The sequence below is a fragment of the Trifolium pratense genome, linkage group LG6 (assembly GCF_020283565.1).
Source record: "Trifolium pratense cultivar HEN17-A07 linkage group LG6, ARS_RC_1.1, whole genome shotgun sequence".
Classification (NCBI taxonomy): Eukaryota; Viridiplantae; Streptophyta; class Magnoliopsida; order Fabales; family Fabaceae; genus Trifolium; species Trifolium pratense.
The window spans coordinates 32,259,375-32,283,153 of NC_060064.1; the positions used below are offsets into that span (position 1 = coordinate 32,259,375).

Sequence of the window (23,779 nt, forward strand, 5' to 3'; positions counted from 1 at the left end):
TTGTAAAAGTCATATTCGTTATAATGTTATTCATGATTTATGCATCATGCACTAGTTAAAACACTCTTTTATATGTTAGACAAAGTTTGTTAATAGATGATTGGGTTTAAATCAACACACATACAATGAGCCTGTTTGTTATAATTTTTTTTTAAAATAGATCCTTATAGTGATACATAATTTTGCGTAAATTTTTTTTACAAATAAAATTTTTATAAAAACATCAAATAAAAATTTGGTTTAAATAATTATTTTTAAAATGTTATTTTAGATATTTGATCATTTAATTGAAACTTTTTTTGCATATCAAAATTTCGAAAAATCACTTAATTTTGAAACTATTTCAAATAGATTTTCATAAAAATCATTTTTGAAGTACAACTTTTTGAAAAAAATTGTGATTTTGACTATGTTTTGATCTTCAATAATATGTGTTTATGTTATATGATGTCAAAATTAGTGTTTCAATTTTAAAAAAAAAAACAAATATAAAAAACTTGTAATATTTTGAAAAACAATTTTAGAAAATCTATTTTCAAAAATATATAAAAAAAAAATTAAAGCCGAAACAAACATGTTCAATATGTTATTGATAATAAAACATGTGAATTTAAGCTGAAATAATAATAAAACATTATCTACAAATTTAGGCATCATAGAACCTCAAATCCTATCAAACAGAAATTGTCAACTAATAACCAACTTTTAAGATTGTGTTCTCCCATTGAATGCAACCTAATATCTTGTTCATTATAATGTCACATCCTGCATACTTACTAAGATATTGTTTTTCACTATGACTATGATGTCACATCCTATAACACTTACTAAGATATTAAACTAACACAAAGTTCGGGGGGGTAAGTTCATAAACTTCATTACTGTCTCAACAATATCAATTGATTCCTAGTATTGAATGTAATTTATTGCCTATAATGTTACACACTTACAGTGACATTTTCTCTAAATATTGTTGCCCCACCTCACCTGTTTACAGTTTATACTTACATTCACATAATATGCTCCACACCATGTATCAGTTCTCCCAATTCTTTTTTTACATAAATCGGATATTTCTGTGCGGAACTGTAGAGATTAATATCTCGAACCTTATGAAACTCAAATGAGTGACAAACTCTTTCTAAAAATTTTAACATTGTTGCATGCCCAAATTAGGGATCGAACTCACGACCTTAATTAAGCTAGAAGATATCTGCGTAATCTCATTTAAGTGCTCTGAATAGTTCCCCAATTTTCCTTAGAACAACAACTCTAAGTAGGTCAATTGTGACTATGTTTCCTCCTTTAAAGTGGTATGATTACAAAATTCGGTCTATGTTCTCGTTTTTAAAGCGACTGCATTAGTTTTGGGTTAAAGTGTGATGTCAAACTCACTTGTAGTCGTAGAGTTATTCTTAAATCTAATGTGAATGATCTCCGACCGACTACGCCTTCGTTACCTAACAGTAGCGTAATTTCATCAAAGTGACTTCATAAACACATTTGCCTAACATAGACATTTGAAGCTAACATTAGGCCAACCGCCAACTCCCCAACTATATAGTATGCTTACCCTATATTGGAATTATCACTTGTTCAGTACTAACTGCATAGTCAACCTCTTCACAGCCATTCATTCTAATGATGGTACTATATCATAAATAAATGCATTCCACTTTTTTTCCAACTGTGATAACAAACATGTCCCTCATGGCAAATTTTAATTATATTTTTTTTATGTTAATTTTTCGATTTTTAGAAGAAATTATTCTTATAATATAAAATTTAGTTATAAGGTACGTAAAATCTGATCAATTTTTTAAAAAAATTAAACTCAATTTTTTTCTTAAACGATTTGTTCTAAAAAAATTTATTAATCACTTGAGACTAATTACTCGATACGCAAATTTCAAATGTGAAGGTACTACGTTTATATTGGTAAGGACTATGGTCTAACTGACACAAGTTTTCACAATCAATATTTATATGTAGGCGAATGCTACCATGAAACACTAGGAATTGCAAAGAGAGGGGAAACATACTCTACAGGTGGTCTATTATAAGTTCCATGTAATACCTTAATCCAATGAATTATAAATCTTGTGTATGGTGAAAGACTTAATAGACTTGTTCACATTAGAAAAAGCCTTATATACATGATTTAATTGATGTTATATTGCTTCACTTTTTTAGCATTATGATAAGGCAGTGCTCTGCTCCCAAAATAGAACACAAGCAAAAAAAAATATAATTAAATTGACTTATATCATTAGTGTTAGGTACATACCAAAAAGTTAGCTTCTTAATTCTTGCGATTAAAATATGGAAGTTAGCAAAAAGTAGTCACTTGTATCGATTTAGAAAATCAAACCTAGGATTCAAATCATTTTTTATGATCTACAAAAGCATGAATACAAAAAATAATAGTAAATCTACAAAAGCAAGCAAATGTGCCAAATTAAACAGAAAAAGAGCTAAGATCCCTTATAATAATCACCGGTATCCGGCTTACTGAACCGTTTAAAAATAGCGTAACTACACACTTATTGAAGTAAATGCAATTAATTCTTTTGCCCTCAGAAAAATAAGTGTATATATTCTCAAAAGTTTCCACCATGAAAGTTTGCTCCATTAAAAATTAAAATGTAAATGAATTGATCGATATATTTTAAAATGATATATTTAAATATATTAAAAATAAGTATTAGTATTATTTATATATAATTGTATAAACAAATTATATACTTAATGTGGATATGATCCCCTTGCCATTTAGGTAGGCTTTAGAGTGTTATCCACCACATGTTTTCTCCAATTCAAAACAACTAAAACTAATTCAAAGACAAGTTCGCTATCATCATATAATAAAGTCCTAAAGAGGAAGAAAAGATTAGCACTTTGCACATGGTTTCACCATCTTCATTTTTGGTTGGAATTAAAGCTAGCCCTCCTTCCAAGTTAATTATTTAATTAGCACTTTTAACACTACATTCCATTTTCTTTTTTACCCTAATCTCTTAAAAGATTCAATAATTGATATATGAATTCTCTACTTCTCTACTACTTTTTATGGTGCAACAGTAAAAATTATTAGATTTAAAGAGTAAATTTATCACTAAATCTAATATATTTTACCGCTATTGCACTATAAAACATGACGGAATTTCAATTGCAAGAAATTGTCACCTCTTTTGCTCATTAAAAAGGAAGGAATTTCATCTCCTATTTTTATTATAAGATACAATATATGGTGTGATGGAAAGATTAAAAAATTCCTCCCTATAAGGCTATAACCTTACTATGTTAAATTTATAAATGATAAACTTTAAAGTTTTAAAATACTAGTATGAGTGTTACATATAACGATGTATCATACTCCCTCCGGTCCTTATTATAAGGAACAATTTGGAAAAAACACACATACCAAGAAATCTTATCTTTCTTAATAAAAATTCTAAAATTTACAATCTATTCCAAAACTAACCTTGGTGTATTAATTTATCCTTAGGGAATATATCACTCTAATTAATGCATAACTTTGGAATAGATACAATTTAATAAGGGTAAAAATGGAATTGTAAGAATAAATTTAATGATTGTTTCTTATAAAAATGACCAAATTTTTTTCCCAAATTGTTCCTTATAAAAAGGACCGGAGGGAGTAATTAGTCGGTGACATAAACATCTAAAATATCAATACTTCATATATGACTCAACACTTCATATTAGAGTTGAATAGGAAAACACCTTATCATTATGGAAATACACTGACACATGGCTTCTGCCTCTTGTATTGTCTTCCAAACATATAACAAACCAGGGCCAACATATTGCTCAAGTTAAATGTTAACACTGCCATGTCTACATGTCCATATGCAAGAATTCACATGCCAAAACAAAGAATAATGATATCAACATCTTAGAACAAGATTAACAACTATAAAATTATGAAATATGCGGTCATATCATGGTGTTTTCATATATTACAGTATTAATTCTTCTGTGACATTTATAAGTAAATCTCCGTAGACAAACTGCGTGACAGAGGCCTAATCCTTGAGCTCTTCTAATCCCCAAAGACGTCATCTTGCAAAGTAGCTTGTAAAATTTAATACTTCATAACAATAATTTAGAAAGAATGGGGTAAATTTAAACGATCAAATGCATATTTTAACCTAACTTAAAAGTTAACCGTCCAAAAAGAATGTAACATAGATCAATTATAAAAAATAAATTAATTAAAAGACCAATAAAAAAAATGATCAAATTTAAAAGCTGAATGCATACTTTTGTCTCTAATTAAACCTTTGTTAGTAGTTTTACTTTTTGTTCTCATGATTGTTAAGCACATTTACAATCTCAATCCTCTGACTCTAAAACATGACCCTACCACAAATCATAGCCACCCACAAGATAGATAATGTCACAACCTTCCCACTCCACTAATTTTCTGCCACGTGTCCTACACAGATTCTCTTAAAACTCCAAATACCTCCCAAAACAGCAAGAACAATCGATGCAAATACAAACTTCACATATTTTAATTTCCTTAACACTGTCTGTCCAAAACTGACAAACAAACCATTCATCCCTCCCTCTCTCCATAAATGTTGGAGCACGAATTCCTCACCACCACCTCGGCCACCGGAAGTGTTAGGTCTGCGGTCACGTGGCCACGTGCATGTGACACATGCCGCTCTGCTCCATGCGCCGTATTCTGCCGCGCAGACTCAGCATATTTATGCGCTGGGTGCGATTCGCGCATCCATGCAGCAAACCGAGTAGCCTCGAGGCACGAGCGTGTTTGGGTCTGTGAGGCCTGTGAGCGTGCCCCGGCGGCTTTTCTTTGTAAAGCTGATGCTGCTTCTCTTTGCTCCTCTTGTGATGCTGATATCCACTCTGCTAACCCTCTTGCCAGCCGCCATCAACGTGTCCCAATTCTCCCAATTTCCGGTTACCTTTACGGTCCTCCGACGACCCTTTTAGGTGCCGACGATGAAGGCTTTGTCGGCGGTGGTTGTGCCGGTGGTGAGGTGGAGGAAGAGGAGGATGAAGGTATGGAAGATGAAGCAGCTTCATGGCTTTTGTTGAATCCACTAAAGAATAGCAATAACAATAGTAACAACCACAACAACAACATCAACAACAATAGCAATGATCATAATAATCAAGAGGGTAATAATGGTTTTTTGTTTAGTGGTGAGGTTGATGAGTATTTGGATCTTGTGGATTGTAATTCTTGTGGTGGTGGTGATAACACTTTCACTACCAATACTACTACTACTACTACTACTACTCATCATGATGAGTATAGTCATCAACAGCAAGATCATTATGGTGTTCCTCAAAAGAGCTATGTTGGGGATAGTGTTGTTCCTGTTCAACAACAGCAAGTACAGAATTTTCAACTTGGGTTGGAGTTTGAATCTTCCAAAGCTGGATTCAGTTACAATGGTGGTTCTATTAGTCAAAGTGTAAGATTCTTCAATTCTTATTTTTGTCCTTGTGTTTTTGTTTGACTTAATGATTATTGGTTTCTAGCTTGTTTTGAACTTAGTGGCATTCTTTGAACAATCATTTTTGTGAATCTAAAATTAATCTAATTCAAGATCTCCAGCTTCTTGAATTTGTATTTTTTTAGCGGAAAAAAAATTAGGGAAGAGGAAATTATTAATTAAAATGACAATAATTGTCATTTTGCAACGGGTTCTGAGAGGAGGATTTAACTCCGCTCATTAAGATTATAAAGTCAAACTCTTATTTCAGATAAATTGGTATCTTGAATAAATTGATGATATTTGAGGTATATATCTCCTTTTGTAATATCAATTTCTCCAAGGTTGTGCGAGCATCTTGAATTGGTATCTAAAGGCTTGTTTGATGTCCGACACATGTCACCAACACATTTGAATACGTTGAATTTTCTATTTGTCAGTGTTGTATTCGGTGTCCGTGTTTCTGCTTCATAAATTTGAAGTATTTCTTCTTTTGAAATATAATTTTTTTTGGCCTCCCCAAGAATAGCATGTTGTTTTTGCCATTGTTGGCTTCAAAACTTGTAAACTTTAACTTTATGGTTCAAATTCTGCATTTGTACTGATTTATGAACATAATCTTCATCCTAGATTGTTTTCCATTTTGAACAATTTCATACAAACATGGTGTTTCTGATTCTTTTTGAAACTTTTCAACTCTCTTTACCCTTTTTTCTTTAGCCTTTTGTTCTTTACACTTTTTTCTTTTGTGGAAGGAATCTAAGGACCAAGCATCATGCTTTGTTGCTAGAAACGTTCTAAGTTTGTTTTTTTCCAATATACATAAGAAAATTTCTTGCTTTAGCTTTTTAATTTCCAAATGTTATTAGGTAGATTTGATCAATTTTCTTAGTATATTCCTTATAGCCTTTTATCAGTACAGAACAAAAAGTACAAGTTGTGTTTAAGGCTTTCCCTTTAGATTCTAATATGTTTGCTAGGACAAGTAGTGATTACTAATAATTGGAGGAATATTTATCTTAAGGGCAATATTCTTCAATTTTCCACCTCCAGAATCTAATTCCGCCAAATCTAACTTCTATATCGATGCTATTTCTTTGTCAAGAAATTCCATCCGCGACAGCGATATGGGTTGTAACATAATGATCTTTAATGATGCCAGCTTAGTGGTAAGAGTTGAATTTTATAAGTGTCGGAGTTCAAATTCTCTCGAAAGACAGTTGTAAAATGGTCATTTGTGTAAATTTCATACATAGAAAACATCGATCTCATAAACCTTTTTTGGTTACTAATTTTTATTTCATTTTTTTTTTCCTATTGAAAATTAGGTTTCAGTTTCATCAATGGATGTTGGTGTTGTACCAGAATCAACAATGAGAGATGTCTCAATGAACTATTCAAGAACTTCAAAAGGAACAATTGACCTATTTTCAGGTCCTCCAATTCAAATGTCTTCTCATTTCTCACCAATGGACAGAGAAGCCAGAGTTCTAAGGTATAGAGAGAAAAAGAAAACAAGAAAATTTGAGAAGACAATTAGGTATGCCTCAAGGAAAGCCTATGCAGAGACTCGACCGCGTATAAAAGGTCGATTCGCAAAGCGAACAGATGCAGATGCTGAAGTTGATCAAATGTTTTCCACATCATTAATTACGGAAGTTGGATATGGCATTGTTCCCTCATTCTAAATATGAGGTTAAACAAAATGACCAGAAAACTAAGAGCATATTTAAATTGACATCGAGTTTAGCAGAATTACGTGTACACGGTAATTTTGTCAAAATTTACTCAAAATTTCAACAAAATCACAGTGATTTCGTCAAACTCATTGTGATTCTAAATATGCACTAAGAGGAAGGTCGAGAAACATGACCAAAGAAAATTGCTATCACTTATGTTTTACTATTACTAAGTTTTTCTACTAATTAGATATATGTTTTATTATCTTGTTTTCTTGTATTTTGAATTTGACTGTTATTTGTAAATACAGTCCTTATATTATTAAGTTATTAAATTATAGTCAGCATATTTTGAAAAAATTGTAATTTTTCTCAATTTGTATTGTGGTGTGTAATTTCTAGAATAAATTAATAAATTAATATATATATATATATTGATACAGTAAAGAGGATTATAACCATAATATTGCTTTTGCATTTTATCCTAGACTGTTATTTTGGTTATATCTTATATCTTATATGCAGAATCATTAACTAACTTTGAGGGACCAAAACTCATTAACTTCTCAAGTCATATATATGGCAATAAGAATGTTTCTCTCTAGTCTCCAACACTTCATCATTTAGATGTTAAATTTAAGATGCTTCATATACAAGGGCTGCCACATATTTACATAAGCTCCTCAAACCTTGAAATTTATACAATTTGCATTCAAGTGATTTAACTTGACTTGGGGATTGAATAGTAAATTATCATGAAATTTAAAGGGTTGGTGAATTTAGCCCCTCTAATTTACAAATAGCAATTTAGTCCTTAAAGTAGTGGGAGTGTTTACGGCCCAAAGTGTGAGTGAAGTGAAGAATATATCTTTCTATGCGAGAGTCATTTATTCGTTGTGAGTAGTGCACCATAGGGAGCTGACAAGGGTCATTTATCCGTTATGGGAGGGTGATGAGTCTTAGTTTGGAGGGATTTTCTTTTGTCATCCTACTGATTTTTTTCGTGCGTCCTACGAATTTACAAAAATACTCATGTCCGCCACTTAGGTAGTGGAAAATCCAACCATAATTGTTTTTATAACGTCCGCACTTAAGTAGCGGACGGCATTTTTTTTTTAAAAAAAAATCATTTTTATAACGTCATCTACTTAAGTAGCAGAAGAGTATAAATGGAAACACGTAAGGTGTGCAAAAAATAGATAAGATGGCAGAAGAATCTCTAGTTTGAAACGAGAGTGAGCTATATTGAGCCTAGGAGGTTATTGGGCTACCAACATTGTGGGCCTTAGTTCAATCCGGAACAAATATCAATTAATTTTGTCCCTCAATAATTAGATACTTGTGGATTAATGTTCTATGGTTGATAGACCAAAGAACCTAAAAAATCCAAACAAAACCAATAATTAGATAGGAAATTGAGATTAATAAATCATGCATATAATTCCTTAATCATTTCTTTGATTTTATAACATGGCCAATGACCATATATCTGTCTTCTTTAACCAATCGTTAGTTGGTTCAGTGGTGATTGACGCTGATCTTGGTAGGGAGAACCACGATTCGATCCCCCGCAACTAAGATAGGAAGGGGGCTGAAACCACTTGATGTCACTGACCCTCGAACCAAATTAAACTGGTGGTAAAAAACCAAAAAAAAAAAAAAAATTGTCTTCTTCTTCTTCTTCTTCTTCTTCTTCTTCTTCTTCTTCTTCTTCTTCTTCTTCTTCTTCTTCTTCTTCTTCTTCTTCTTCTTCTTCTTCTTCTTCTTCTTCTTCTTCTTCTTCTTCTTCTTCTTCTTCTTCTATCATTGCTCTGTATGTTTTAATGGACCTACATCATCCAATTTAATTATGAGAGCTTTTGTGATATTCTAAAAGAAGAAAATATATATTTTTTCTATAAATGATCGTCTAGCATTAGCTGCCAATGCCATAATAGTATAATACCTTTTTTTATATTTTGAAAAGTTATGCACATGTAATGATGGATTTACCACAGGCTTTGGCTAATATGAACAAGTGTATCATGTCTTTTATGATACACAAGTTAACAATAGCGTTATAACGAATACGAATTTTACAAAATCTACCGTTGGATTGAAAGTTTATATCATATAGATTATCTATGTCAAATTTTAAAGAAATTGAAAATCATATGATATGTCATTGAGAACCGTCAAGATTAACGGTTTATTAAATACCGTTAATTTCGATGGATCTCAATGACACATCATATGATTTTCAATTTCTTTAAAATTTGACATGAATAATCTATATGATATAAACTATCAATCTAACAGTGAAATTTGTAAAATTCGTATTTGTTATAATGATAGAAAATACGATGCACTTGTGCATGTTAGAATTGACCTTTACCACATACAAATTGTATGAACATACATTTGAAACTTTATTAGCTTTAATAACTTGATTCATGATTAAACATTTTAGTTGACATATGATTGGATTGGGATAAAGGAAAAGAAAGTAATAAAGAAACAAATAAAGAAACCTTTTAAGCAAATAAAGCTTAATCGATTCTCTATTATATATCATGCAAACACTTTAAATGTAATTTCAAATGAAATACAAAAGCTATGTAATTACAAGATTTACTTTCAATGTGATGTGAGTTATAACTTAAAGAGGAATCAATATGACCCTCTTCACCAATAAGGCGAAATTGTGATGTTTTGTCCCCTTCCTAATCTTGGAGTGCTCTAGAAAAGTTTCCTTGCACTTTTTGCCATCGTGGAAGTGAATATTTTACTTAAAATTGAAGAAAAAATTATTTAAATGAATCTAAGGGCAGAGTCATCCATGACGATCGATGATTATGTAATTTGTGTGAGAGGTTAGATTCATATAAGATGATAATGATCAGTTTGTTTTGGCATTTTTTTAAATTATTTTTGTAGTGTACTGACTTTTGTTAAAAAAAAATTAACAAAGAATTATTTTATAAAAGCTTCATATGAAAAATCGGATTAAATAGCTTATCTTAAAATTTCAAAAAAAAAAAAAAAGTTATTTTAAATAACTTTTCATAAAAATCATTTTTGAGAGATTTTTTAAAAAAATTATGATTTTTATTAACTTAAAATCTCTAACATTAATATTTAAGTTATGGAATGTCAAAATCACTCTTTTTATTCATAAAAAGATGAATTTGAAATAACTTTTACTATTTTTAATCAAGTTATCATAAAAAAACATTTTTAAAATACAAAGAAAAAAAGAAAAAAGAACAAAACAAAAGAATTAATTACAACATCCTATCTCTTTTTCTCTCATCTCCTAGGTTCTAACCCTAGCCGTCACCTTTTTTCTTCTTCTTAGTTTATCAAAAAGGGGTGATTTCAGGTCAAATCTTGACCTAAAATCACCCCTCCAAATTGTTTTTTCTTTCTCGTTATTAAATAAGTGTGATTTTTCACATATTTGTTTGGTTTTGTGTTATTTGTTATCCCGTCCTTGTGCGGTGTATTCTGTTGTGCCGTCCCTGTGCGGTGTATTTTGTTTTCCCGTCTTTGTGCGGTGTTCATTTGTTTCAGGTTGAAGGATTAGATCCGACCAAGTACAAATCTATCCAATGTCGACTTTTGTGTCATCAACGCTGCAGATCTGGGGGCATGGACATTCCAGACACTTCAATATAGTCATATATGTAGGCTTATGTAATTTGCCGTTTTATGCTATTAACATGGATGCTGTGAGTTTGTTTGCAGATTCATCCTTTTTGTTTTTAGCAAATTTGAATTTGTATTACATCGATGTATTCTATCAGTTTGAATGAATGAATATCCTTTATTTTTAGTCAAAAAAAAAATACAAAGAAAAAATCACTTTCTTAAAACTAAAACAAACGCACCCAATATATGAGAAAAATAATTTATAATTTTTTATAAACAAATGTTAGTAATTAATAGTTACGTTAGTTTCTGAGATCAAACATGGGATCTCCTGATTTCATACTCCTTCAATATCTCTTAGCTTATCAATCGAGATAGTTTCATTGAATAAATATGTAGCCTATATATACTAAAGCTTTAAGATTTTATTTGAAGATATTGTATCAAAGTTTCTTATTAGAACAGATCATTGGTCGGTTGATGCTCTCCATGCAATGTGGACTCCCCAACACTTGATAATTAAAAAATCATGCATGAATCAAGTTGGGATGCTTTGTTATCTTTTTCCTTGTTGTCATGGTCCATAAATATTGGAATAATCAAAATCAGCAAAGCTATTGGTTGCAACATGTTTTTTAGCTAGTGACAAAAGCCACCATTCATTCCACATTTCATGAATTAATGCAAAGCAAAGATATATACCAGAGTGGCTGGAATATTCTTTATCATATATAAGCTGTATAAAAAAATCATATTAATTGTTAATATATTATGGTTATACTATTTTTTGGATTTGTCTAATTTAAAGGTCTGTAGACCTTTACTCATATAAAAAGTATATTCATAAATGAGACAACTTAACAATGAAATCATATTTTAAGAGTCTGTTTACTTTGTACAAATATTTTTTCTTTCAAACATTTGTGATTTCTTTCAAAAATGTGTGTTAGGTTTACTTAAAAACCCGAAAAAATAGAGTTATAGAAGTGGGTTATTAATATGACGAATAAAGATAAAATGTTATCAACAATGAATTGGTCCAAGTGGTAGGGTTTTGGTCTCCTTAAATATGTGGATAACTAACGGCGATAAAAATTTCATATCAATATCATAATAAAAAAAAAACTAAATTAAATGTTAACTATACATTTTTTTTAATGTTAACTCTTTGATTTTTAGGGGATGAGCCCCTAATAATTTGGAGTTCAACAATAAATAAGAAAAGTTTGGTTAAGCCATTGTTCCAACTAAACCCAATAATCGTTATATCATATATTTTAGGAAATAATTAATAGAAAATATTTTCATTTTTTTAACAAGCAATGTTAGTATTACAATGTTATGTTAGTTTTTCCTCCTTTGTCAGGACTTGAACCCTGAACTTCGTGCTCCTTAACCGTTAGCTCAACTATAGTTTAACCAATTAAGCTACCCATCTCACCCCAAAAAATATTTTCAAATAAACGGGTCCCAATATAGCAATTTTTAGTTTCACAAACTCCTAATTGATTAGAAAAATGAACTTTTCTTCTTCGTGAGCTTAGCTCAATTGGTAGGGACATCACACTATATGTGCAGGAGCCGAGTTCGAACTCAGGACACTTCACTTATTCATCTTTAAGGTGGGTTTTCTAGCCCTACTTAACAAAAAAATGAACTCTTCAAGGATGTGAGTGAAGAGATATTTGGAAAGATAAGATATCTTCGAATATAATAAAAGAAAAATACAGGAGAAATAAGCTTGTCTTTTAGTTACAAGAGTCACATAGTGGTCCTCTAAAGTGCATGCACTTTATAAAAGGCATGAGATACAATATAGAACAAAGTAGAAAAACTCTTGAAGGTTGTTGCATATATACTGGTATTAATACCCCCTTATTTGTTTTGTATGTCATACACTTTACTGGCTTTGATCATATGAGATGATCTTCAAAAAGTAATTGTAAAGACGGATAAATAAAATTGATAATGATCATATGAAATGATCATTATCAATCCACTACTAGAAATTCTCTGTTTCCTACAAAATTTTCCGAGGAAAAGAGGTTCCTCGCAAACGTCAAATGTTACCGAAAAAATATTCCTAGAATACGCTCTTGTGTCAGTTTATTGCAGAAAGGCGCGTTTTTCTATCGTAGTTGCTGAGGAAAAATTTGTCGGAAACGTTGTTTGTTATAGACAAACATTAGTGATTTTTTAGGGAGTGTGAGAATAATATATAGGCTTATGTTTCATTCTAAAATTTTATTTTCTATATAACAAATAATTTGGAAGATCCGTATTTCAAATTATGCACATAGTCCAAACATTGGTAAAAGTTTAGTTATTTTCGGCCGAACTCTAAATTAGGGCCTGATTCTACTGAAAATCGGAGGTTTAACACAACAAAATTATTTTTCGTGTAAGCTGCTAAAGTATTTACACAAATCATGGTATTGCTTTCAAGATAGAAAAAGAAGAGGTTCTTAATGAAAGAGTTGTCTCAAACTTTCAACTTTGAAAAGAAAACATGTTCGTGGCCCCAAAAGCACATTGATGAACTAACCATGGCCAAATATATTGCTTTAAGATCTACAAACTCCAGCAGAGCAGAACCAACTTCAGTGTGAAGATAGTTTCTACACTTGCAAACAAAAGTGAGGGCATGCACCCAGTGGCGAAACCAGAAAAAATATTGTGGGTGGGCCGGCAAATAGTCGATCTATTTTCGAATTGAATTTTTTGGTCCCTTTGTTTTCATAGGTTACAATTTTGGTATCAACAATCTATATTTTTACTCTATAAATTGAGATTTTTGGCCATAAAGGTGATTTATTGTCTCCAAAGATGAAATATCAAATTTGAGACCAAAATTCATATTTTTTTGGCATTAAAATCCGCTATTTTTATGGCAAAAAAGAAAAAAAATGAGATAGGACTAAAATTGCAACAAATGTGAAAATATGGAACTTAAAAAATTAAATATTAATTAAATATATTTTTTTTAATGTCATTTCATATTTATATATGCTAGTTCAATTGCTAATTTTATCTAATACTATAAATTCAATTAATCATGAACTAATATTTACAATAATATTTGAACTAATATGTGCACCGAGTTATTTATAATCATCAATAATAAACTCTAAATTAATAATACATTTAAATTAATACTTTAATATAAAAAAATATATATTTTTTTGGGGTGGGGGTGGGCCGCGGCCCACCTCAGCCCACCCCTAGGTCCGCTAGTGCATGGACCTAAGAAAAGTAACAAAATTGTCCCCAAAATTATTGAGTTTATATTGTGGTACGGAAGGAGTAATAGGTACAACGGATCTTTCATCACTTGTTGGACACAGAAACATATGATTAACGACAACCGATCATATAATTGAAACTTGAAAAGTTTATAATTGATTAAAAGAATATATTAGAAGATTAGCTAACCACAACTAATATAACATCCCAAATAAAATATCGAAAATATTAAACGGAATATTAAATTCTTGATACTTGATACGTTAAAATTATAGAGTAAATTTTGTTCAAATACCTAATACCATCCAATTGCATTTAAAACTACAAGAGAGTCTTCTACAAGATAAGAAAATATATCTTGGAAACAAGTCACAAAAGTGAGATTTAGATTTTCTAATACAGATAAGAAACTACAAATTCATGAAATCTATATAATGAGACTCTTCAGATTTCTTCGATCAATCAGCTATCTTCGTACCTCTATTAGTCTCCTTAGCTACAACAAAGAGAGTATCGAATAAAAATCAATGAACTTGTGTACACATATATTTTGCAAGTCATTTAATCACACCATCACATCCTCAAACATGATGAAAACACAAACCCAATTTCCAATCAACAAGATTAAAAAAAAACCATGGTTTTGGCAAAACATACAAACTTCAATTCCATTAAAAACCCTAAATTCCTATCGATACCCGCCTCCTCGACAAAGGAATTTGTGGGTGATGGATATTAAGATGAATAAGATATATATACAGGCTATCGCAAAAGGGTGACTCAATTGGTTAAGCTAGTTGAGCTAAGAATTAAAGTAGTTGGAGGTCTAGAGTTCAAATAATATATATATATATATATATATATATATATATATATATATATATATATATATATATATATATATATATATATATATATATATATACACCGCAAAATTATTACTCATTTCAATAAAATGATTTCCGTTTAGTCGCATGCAAGTAAACAACACAATGTTCTCGTTGATGTTTATGCTGTATGGTATAATCTAATGGTTTTGTTCCAAATATCTTTGCTACAAATTTACTTATGGATTCTCTATTTACAACTGGTCAATACCAATATGCTTTTTCCGTGTTTACAAACAAATCAATTCTCGTAATTTTTTCACTTTCACACTTTACACATTTCTAAGTCAAATCACATTACGAATTGAATTATCTGTCAATGTTTGGAATTTGGATTTCAATCACCGCCAAGTTCATTAAAACGCTTTGCACCAAAGATATGAATGCCCATATAGGTTACTAAGGTTAGGATTTTCTCTTTCCAGCTCCAGATTTTCCTTATGTGCGGAGTATTTTGAAAAACATGTTTTTCAAAGTTCTTTTTGTGTAAATTTACACCAAAAAAACACTCCGAAAAATGTTTTTCAAAGTTTTCTACATATTTTGCCCCAAAAGAAAAACTTGGGGGCGGAAAAAGAAACCATCCAAATTATCAATTGACAAATATGATCATGGAGATTGGAGAAGACTTGTTCATAAAGAATTTTGTAGCCCAACTTATTGCCGACTTATTATCCTAGATAAAAAAAAATGAAAGACATTGTAACAATGGAAATGGGAAGAAAAACATTAGAAAGCCTCTTCAGTTCATTCAGGTCTCCATATAATTTCCGCATGGATAACTTAGAAGAACGAAAGTTATTGGTTTGATCATCATTAGAGGATTTCTTAGGAAACGATTTCAAATCAATACAAATTTCACAAGACATAGATCAAAAACAAATAAAAAAATAACACTTCAAAGCAAAACTTAAATTTAATCTAAAAAAATAAACATTAGAATGACAATCTTTTTAGAAAATTGGAACTCTAAAAAAAATTCATATCAAGAATCAAAAGAAAAACAAAAAGTCAAACTAAAATAGGTTGATGTGGTTATTTTTTATTGGGGTCCAGTTTACGTTGATTTTTTATTGGGCTGATGTGGTTATTTTTTAAAATGGGTTGGGCTATTAAAATTTGAGTAAGGTTTGGTCAGTGGTGTGGTTAGTGGTAAAAATATTTTTTGAACACCCCTAAATATATAGTCTACAAGTGAGACAAGTTTTTTTTCCATTAAATTAATAAGTCTCACGATTGAACTAACAATGCACTGTTTATGATTGAAAAAGTATCAGAGTCCTTTGAAATTGGAAAACAAACTAAAAGTCAATCAATTCGAATTTTCCCAATAAAAAATAAGGTGAGTTTAAATAGATAACCACATATGAAGCCCCGATACATAACACGATACCGATACAATACGACACCGATACAGCGATACGGGAAATTTTTTAAAATATCCGATACGATACGGTCGGGATAGCTTAACTTAAGTTAAGTACTATCCAAAAAGGGGTTGCGATGGATAGCTCAACTGGTTAAGCTAGTTGAGCTAAGAGTTAAGGAGTTGAAAATCCATAGTTCAGTTCAAGTCCTGACAAGAAGAAAAGCTAACATAACAATATAATATACTAACAATTTACTTATAAAAAAAATACGTACTACCCAAAAAAGACATAGTTGGTAATATCAAACTCAAACATTCAATATTTAAAAGTAAACAAGAATTGTATCAGTCTCATTTCCTACGTTTTCATCATCAAAGAGCATTAATTGTCCGACACGTATCAGTTATATTTTTTTAAAAAAAATAATATTAATTGCCGATAATTCTCCGATACGTGTATCGAAAAATATCAAACAAGGTTCGATATCGAGTACGTATCAGACATCAGACACCGCAGTTCGCCATTTTTGAATATCATACGAATTCTATTGTCAAAATGTAAACTCTTAAATGTGAGTGCTAAGGGACCCTTCCACAAATTTCCTTACCTGATATTTTTGCAAGTCTTAAAGGGAGACCCATCTTCCATCAACTACTTCCACTTGAAGTTATTTTTAAACCAAATGACCCCTCAAAAGTTTTTGCTTTATGCAATTATACCAATCCACCCAGCTACCATCGATCTTCATTCTATTTTCCACATGACTTGATTAAACAAACATTAAATCTATAATAATGTGTTAGCCCATTGATTTTCAACTTAGACTAATAAAAATCACATCATTAAATTTCATAACTTTTTGACATGCTAAACAACATAATACAATGTCTATGAGACTATTTTCTTTCTTTGACAAAAATGTCTATGAGACTATGACCAATTGTGAACGGTGTATTTTTTTCGTCTTCCTCTTATAATTGTGAACCATTTTTAGTAGATGTCAATTTGACCCATATTCAGTAGGCACCCGCAAAAAATACTAATAACGGGTAGGATAAAAACCCGCATTTTGGGTACAGGTACAAATATGAGTACGGGTACGGGTACCACCTTAGTACCCACCCCACTCCATATCCGCATAATATATATATATATATATATATATATATATATATATATATATATATATATATATATATATATATATATATATATATATATATATATATATATATATATATATATATATATATATATATATATATATATATATTATTGTATAATTACACATGTATATCAATTTTAAAAAATACAACACCGTTAAACTATTACACATTTTTAATAAAAATGTTTATTTATAACATAATACAAATACAATGTGAATATGTCAACAAAGAAATGAACTTTAACATGATGTTAATAAAATTTTTGTTTATAATTTTCACGAGTCAACATTAAAATCTTAAAAAAAGAATTAATTATATTAAAATGATATGATATTTTATAATTGATCGATTTATTTTTAGTAAAATTGCGGGTAACGAGTACGGGTATGAGTACTTAGGTACTCATAGGATATGGGGACGAGTACAAAGGGTGTTGCCCACACGGGTATGAGGATGAGTACATGTATTTTTTCAAACTACGGGTATGGGGATGGGTACTATAGTACCCTACCCATTGTCATCCCTAATTTTTAGATGGATTGATTAAATTTCGCCGAAGTTTTAATTATCATATACTATAAAACTTTAAAGACTAAATTGTATTGGTGTCCCTCTAACTTTAACAAACTTGCAATTTTGACTCGCTAACTTTCATAATAACATTTTTTACCCCCTTTCACAAACTTGCAATTTTGGCTCCCTAATTTTAGCCCTTTTGGCAAAAGGTTGATCCTCCACCAACTTTAAGAGTGAATCACATGAAATGTCAACATATCTTGCATACGTAGACTCACATGTTATGTCAGCATGTTTTGCCACATATGCTGACATGGCGTGTAAGCCACTATCCACGTGTACGTTAACTTATTCAAAATTATTGCCGTCAAACATTTTGTAAAATGGACTAAAATTAAGGGACAAAAATATTCTTATGAAAAGTCAGGAGGTTAAAATTGTATATTTGTGAAAGTAATGAGATCAAAAGTGTAATATAACCTATTATAAAATTATTGTTGTGATATTCTTACACACAAAATAAAATATGACATAGATTATGAGATTTTAAATTCTAATACAATTTTGTTATACAGAGATATATAAAATTCTTTTAATCTATCTATTTAACTCAATCTAAGTAATTTGCTACACACTCTTTATCACTTAGAACTAAAGATCTCTTCTCTTCTCTTCTCCATGAAGCCGTCACACACTCCCTCAATTCTCAATTACACTATTTGTGTTGTTGTCTCAATTACATGAAAACTAGGGATTTGGCAATTGTCTTCTTTTGTTTCACGTGAGTTTCACATGCTCACATGGGCTACAACAACTTAAGCAAAATTGTGAACCTACGCAACATTATTAACTAGAAATCACTATTTTTAGCAACTTTTATAGAAGAAAGAAAAAATTGTGACATATATTTCTCAAAATATTACGAAAGAAATGCATATCTGCCAAGAAAAATGTGGGTAAAAGAAAACGGTTGATATGTCATACTAGGAATTGAATATACATATACTCCACCCGCCCCAAAATATAAACAAAATTGAGTCAAAAAAATCTTGATATATTTGGTTAAAGATTGAGACTAAATATATTCTTTTTTATTGACAAACTTTTGCTTATATCTTGGGACGGAGAGAGTACACGTTTTGTGGGGCCTACAGTTGAATATGTAAAGACTTCCGTAGTCCACAATTTTCCCCTTGTTTTCTTGTTAGTTGCTTATAATTTATTTTCAAATTAGTTGCTTCATTGTTATAACATGAATGAATCATATATTACAGGAAAAAAAAAAAAGAAGAAGAGAACCTACGCAATCTTATCCTAATATGAATAAAAAAGCAGGTCAAGAAAATATTCTTACGCCACCAAAAAAAAAAAGGCAAACAGATTAAGAAGAAAAAAGTTAAGCTACTATTTGTTCAGGAAATTTAAATCAAGTGTTCTGAAAATACATTTAATATAACAAAAAATTTACATACTAGAATTATTTTGTGTAGGTGAAATGAAATGATAAAAGTGGTCTAATTGAATATCATTTAAGAATTGATTGATATATAACCGCGTTGAAAAAATTACGGAGATTGAAAAAATTGATTATGGTATTAAATTTGTTGACAATTCTGACCAAAAAAAAAAAAAAATTTGTTGACAATTAATTTATGTTTAACAATTTTATCATTTAAGAATAAGAATGAATTGCCACTAGGCTACTTGACCAAAAAAAAAAAGAATAAGAATGCTGTCAAAAATAAAATAAGAATGAATTAATATTTTTAAGTTTATCCTTTAAGAATGCGGTAAAAAAAAAAAAGAATGAATTAATATTTTTTTTCTAGAGTATTCTAAAGGTACGTTGGCATTTCGGTAATTAACTTCACAAATCCTCCTAGAAATAAATTACTCCATCCCAAAATAACTGTGTCATTTTAGGATTAAATTTTGAATTTAATTTATATGCACCGTCAGTGTAAAATTATTTTACACATGCATCTAATAATATACTGACACATCGTGTATGGTATTTAAAAACACATGATGTGTCACATTCATTAAATGATGTGGCAACGCATCATTGGATGTATGTGTAAAGAATTTTTACACCGACAATGCACAACAATTAAACTCTTAAATTTTTGTCTCAAAATAAATGTCACTCTCACTTTTCAATAGACTATTCTTAAAAAAACAAACCAATAACTTATAAGAGTAATTTAGTAAAAATATTATTTTCTTTGACAACATAATTACATTTTTTAATATGTGTACAAAAACTTTAAACGACATTTATTTTGAGACGGAGAGAGTCCTATATTACTTGTACAGTTGTACTTTGTGTACTATAAATTCCATCAAATGTAACATTTACCCAAATCTTTTTGTAGAAAAAAATTGTGAAATTAGAAATGGGTCCTTATAGCACTTTAGCAAGAAACCTTTCCACCATGAATGCAACATCAATATCAGAAGCAAATAGTTTAAGAAACTTGAGTTCTCCAGTTCCTTACATCTTTGGTGGCTTAGCTTTCATTCTTGGAGTTATAACCATAGCACTACTCCTCATAGCTTGTTCATTTTTTAAACAATATTCATCTTCTACCTCACCTAATGATGAAGATAAATCATCCAACATGCATGTGATGGATATGGATCAGGTGAATTTAGAGCCAAAGATTGTTGTGATTATGCCTGGAGAGAGTAATCCTACTCATTTGGCTAAGCCACTTTCATCCATAAGCCATATTTAGCAAACAAATTCCTTTAGAAGTTTTTCTCATTAATCTTTTCTTGTTTTGGTTTCAATTTCTTGTCCATCAACAATTCAAGATAAATACCTTAATATTTCTTCTTTTTATTTTGTAGTTGATATACTTCTATTCTAGTCATCAACTCTTCTAAATGTAAATTAAAGAGAATGAAATGATAATATTTAATTTCGTCTTAACTATCTTGTTCTTAAGGATAATGAGACCTTATAATTTGAAGCTCAGCTGACAGATCGTTGATTCAAAGTATTTCAGTTAAGATTTTAACTTTGCTTTATTTTTAAACGATTTATCTTTAAATGAGTTCATTTACCACTTGAGGCTAATCATGTAGCTTGAAATGGTGATATTATGATTCACAGTTTGCAAAATTTTTTTTCCTGTAATAAATTTTGTCATTCATCTCTTCTTCTTTCTTTTTTTTTGTTTTTTTTGTTTGAGCTTTTGTCTTTCATCTCTAAAAGATTTTATCCTAGGGAGAAAATCATAAAGGTGACATGATTTAATTATTGTTAGAACAGGGGAATCACATGAATTGTTAAATCTTCTCCAGAAACATTAAGAGAGTAAAAAAAATTACGAATATTATTTTGAATTTAATTAATTTGTGATGTAGGTCATTATTTTTTGATCAAATAAATTGTCTGTTTAAATTTGAAAGAAGCTCATACTCCAAATAATGGTCCAACCTTGGGTACATATATATCCCTACATTAATAGGATCTGGTTATTCTAAAGTGAGCAATATTAATTATAAATTAACAAATTAAATGTATATATTGTGGATACTCTCTCCATCTCAGTAATTTTAAGCAAAAGTGAGTCAAAAATTTGATTTATTTAATTCAAATTTTGAATAAAATATATTAATTTTTGACCCATTCCCTCACTTTATTTATTTTTACCCATGTTTTCACATTACATTTTATGACGATTAATATCTTACATCGGTGTTCAGGAGGTATACATAATACGTAACAGATGAGATTGTATTTTGGGACGTCACACAATTAAATTGATACGTTTTCATTAATAATGACGTAACACAATGACCTAACTAATGGTATTTGATTGTCGATTTTCTTTTTTACGATATAACCAAGATTTTCTTTTTATGTTTTAAAACAGCCAAACAATTTATTCAAGATCTGCTTATAGTTCAAGGTTTATCCGGAACAAACAATACTCTATTCGTTAATAAGTCGTTTTGAAGAAAAAAAATTGTAAGTAAACAAATGACAACCAAAGCATTATACGTACATCCAAAGCAAGGAGTTGAGCTAAGAGTTAAAGTAGTTGGAGGTTCAGAGTAAGTTTTGGCAAGGAAAAAAAACTAACATAACATTACTAATAACTAACAATTTGCCATTAAAAAAAATAAAATTACAACCAAAGCAAGCTAAATGAAATACACAAAGACTAAATAAACAACGTTTTGAATGGTTTTTTCTCTTCATATATATGAAAAATATTAAGCACAAATAACTGAATAATACTAGATTAACAATTGCATAAAATAATTTTTAACAATTACATGGTTCAAGTAAATTTAAATAAATTCATTTTTTTTTTAAAAAAAAGGCTAAAATGAATATTTATAAAAGAGAGGGAAAACGTACAAGGTGTACAACAACCCTCACAAAGTACACAATAAGTAATACAACTAAACAAATGGTTAATGAGCTTCACAAAAAAGAAAGGATCTCGGGAGAACCCGAGTTCGATTTCTGGGTGGAACAATTTTTTGGCCAGACTTTATTTACCTCGCGGCCGAACTCTGGATTACTATGACCCATTTCCCTTAAGAACCAGATGGTTATAAACCAAAAAATAAAAAATAAAAAGAGCTACAATAAACTGTTGGCCCAAACAGAAAATGTTAACAGGCTAACACTACAAAACTGGCCCATAACTAAACAGACCCCTACATAAACCAGAAACCCCCTGCCTGAACACCAGCAGAAACGCGTAATAATGTAGAAACAAGGAAAAACACAAACAGAGCAGGTGCAGCAACAACAAACACCAGAAAGAAAAAAAAGCTCTCAGACCCAAAACTATCACCGCACACAAAGCACCGGTTCCATCATCCATTCGTACAGAAGAGAATGGTTCACTTGTCATTACTAAAAAACCAACGCACATTCAGTTAATACTTAATACAAAGGAGGAACAATATATATATATATATATATATATATATATATATATATATATATATATATATATATATATATATATATATATATATATATATATATATATATATATATATATATATATATATATATATATTTCCATAAAAGTTGATCTAACTTTGACCACATTTATTTTTTACGTAACTAATAACTTATATTGAATAACCTTTAGTAATATATATTTTTTTTTCAATCACCAGTTTAATCTGGTTTGGGGCTCAGTTTTGGTATTAAGTGGTTCCAACCCCCTCCCGATCGCAGTTGTGAGGGATCGAACCGCGGTCCTCCCTACCAAGTTCAGCGTCAATCATCTGGTTCCAACCCCCTCCCGATCGCAGTTGTGAGGGATCGAACCGCGGTCCTCCCTACCAAGTTCAGCGTCAATCATCACTGAACCAACCCAACATTTTAATAGTTCCATTAAGAATATTGTGTGTTTTGAAACAATAATCATGATGAAGCTAGGAAGCATTTGCATCATAATGGGGGCTTTGTTTGAATTTACGGTTAAAAATAATATTTGCATTAGGAAAATTTCAAAAAACGTATTCCGAAATTTTTATTCAAGGTCAAAAATGAAAAAAGAGTCATGGAGGAGGATAATTTTTCAAAAGACAAAGTAGCACAATTTTACAAGGAAAATGCTCCATTACTTTTTAAAAAGGTCTCATTAAAAAAATTAATTGGGTTAGAACTAGCTCAACTCGAAATAAACCAACTGACTAACCTGCAACCATCTAACTCGAACCCGCCTAACCTTAAGCCTAAAATTAGTTTAATATTTCTTCACGGCTTCACCCGTAGATTGAGCCTGATGATATTTTTGGGACCGAACCATT

The 23,779-nt window shown here is 30.3% G+C and overlaps 2 protein-coding genes and 1 non-coding gene across 3 annotated transcripts; 2 read left to right on the forward strand and 1 right to left on the reverse strand.

Moving 5' to 3' along the window:
- Positions 1 to 4,340: 4,340 nt before the first annotated feature.
- Positions 4,341 to 7,534, forward strand: LOC123889374 (zinc finger protein CONSTANS-LIKE 2). The gene is made up of 2 exons (XM_045938674.1): positions 4,341 to 5,474; positions 6,824 to 7,534. The coding sequence occupies exons 1-2, from the start codon at positions 4,608 to 4,610 to the stop codon at positions 7,181 to 7,183; spliced, it is 1,227 nt and encodes a 408-aa protein (XP_045794630.1). The 5' UTR covers positions 4,341 to 4,607; the 3' UTR covers positions 7,184 to 7,534.
- An 8,136-nt stretch (positions 7,535 to 15,670) lies between these two features.
- On the reverse strand, positions 15,671 to 15,758 carry LOC123893323. Its single transcript, XR_006803430.1, has one exon. It is a non-coding gene; the product is annotated as a small nucleolar RNA Z159/U59 (small nucleolar RNA).
- A 4,624-nt stretch (positions 15,759 to 20,382) lies between these two features.
- Positions 20,383 to 20,724, forward strand: LOC123892113 (protein GLUTAMINE DUMPER 5-like). The gene has a single exon (XM_045941952.1). The coding sequence runs from the start codon at positions 20,383 to 20,385 to the stop codon at positions 20,722 to 20,724; it is 342 nt and encodes a 113-aa protein (XP_045797908.1).
- The last annotated feature ends 3,055 nt before the right edge of the window (positions 20,725 to 23,779 follow it).

Excerpts from the sequence above, each read along its gene's own strand:
- LOC123889374 (XM_045938674.1), top strand. The coding sequence starts at position 4,608 with ATGTTGGAGCACGAATTCCTCACCACCACCTCGGCCACCGGAAGTGTT. Across the intron at positions 5,475-6,823 it reads GTGGTTCTATTAGTCAAAGT|GTTTCAGTTTCATCAATGGA; the intron begins GTAAGATTCTTC and ends ATTGAAAATTAG.
- LOC123892113 (XM_045941952.1), top strand. The coding sequence starts at position 20,383 with ATGGGTCCTTATAGCACTTTAGCAAGAAACCTTTCCACCATGAATGCA.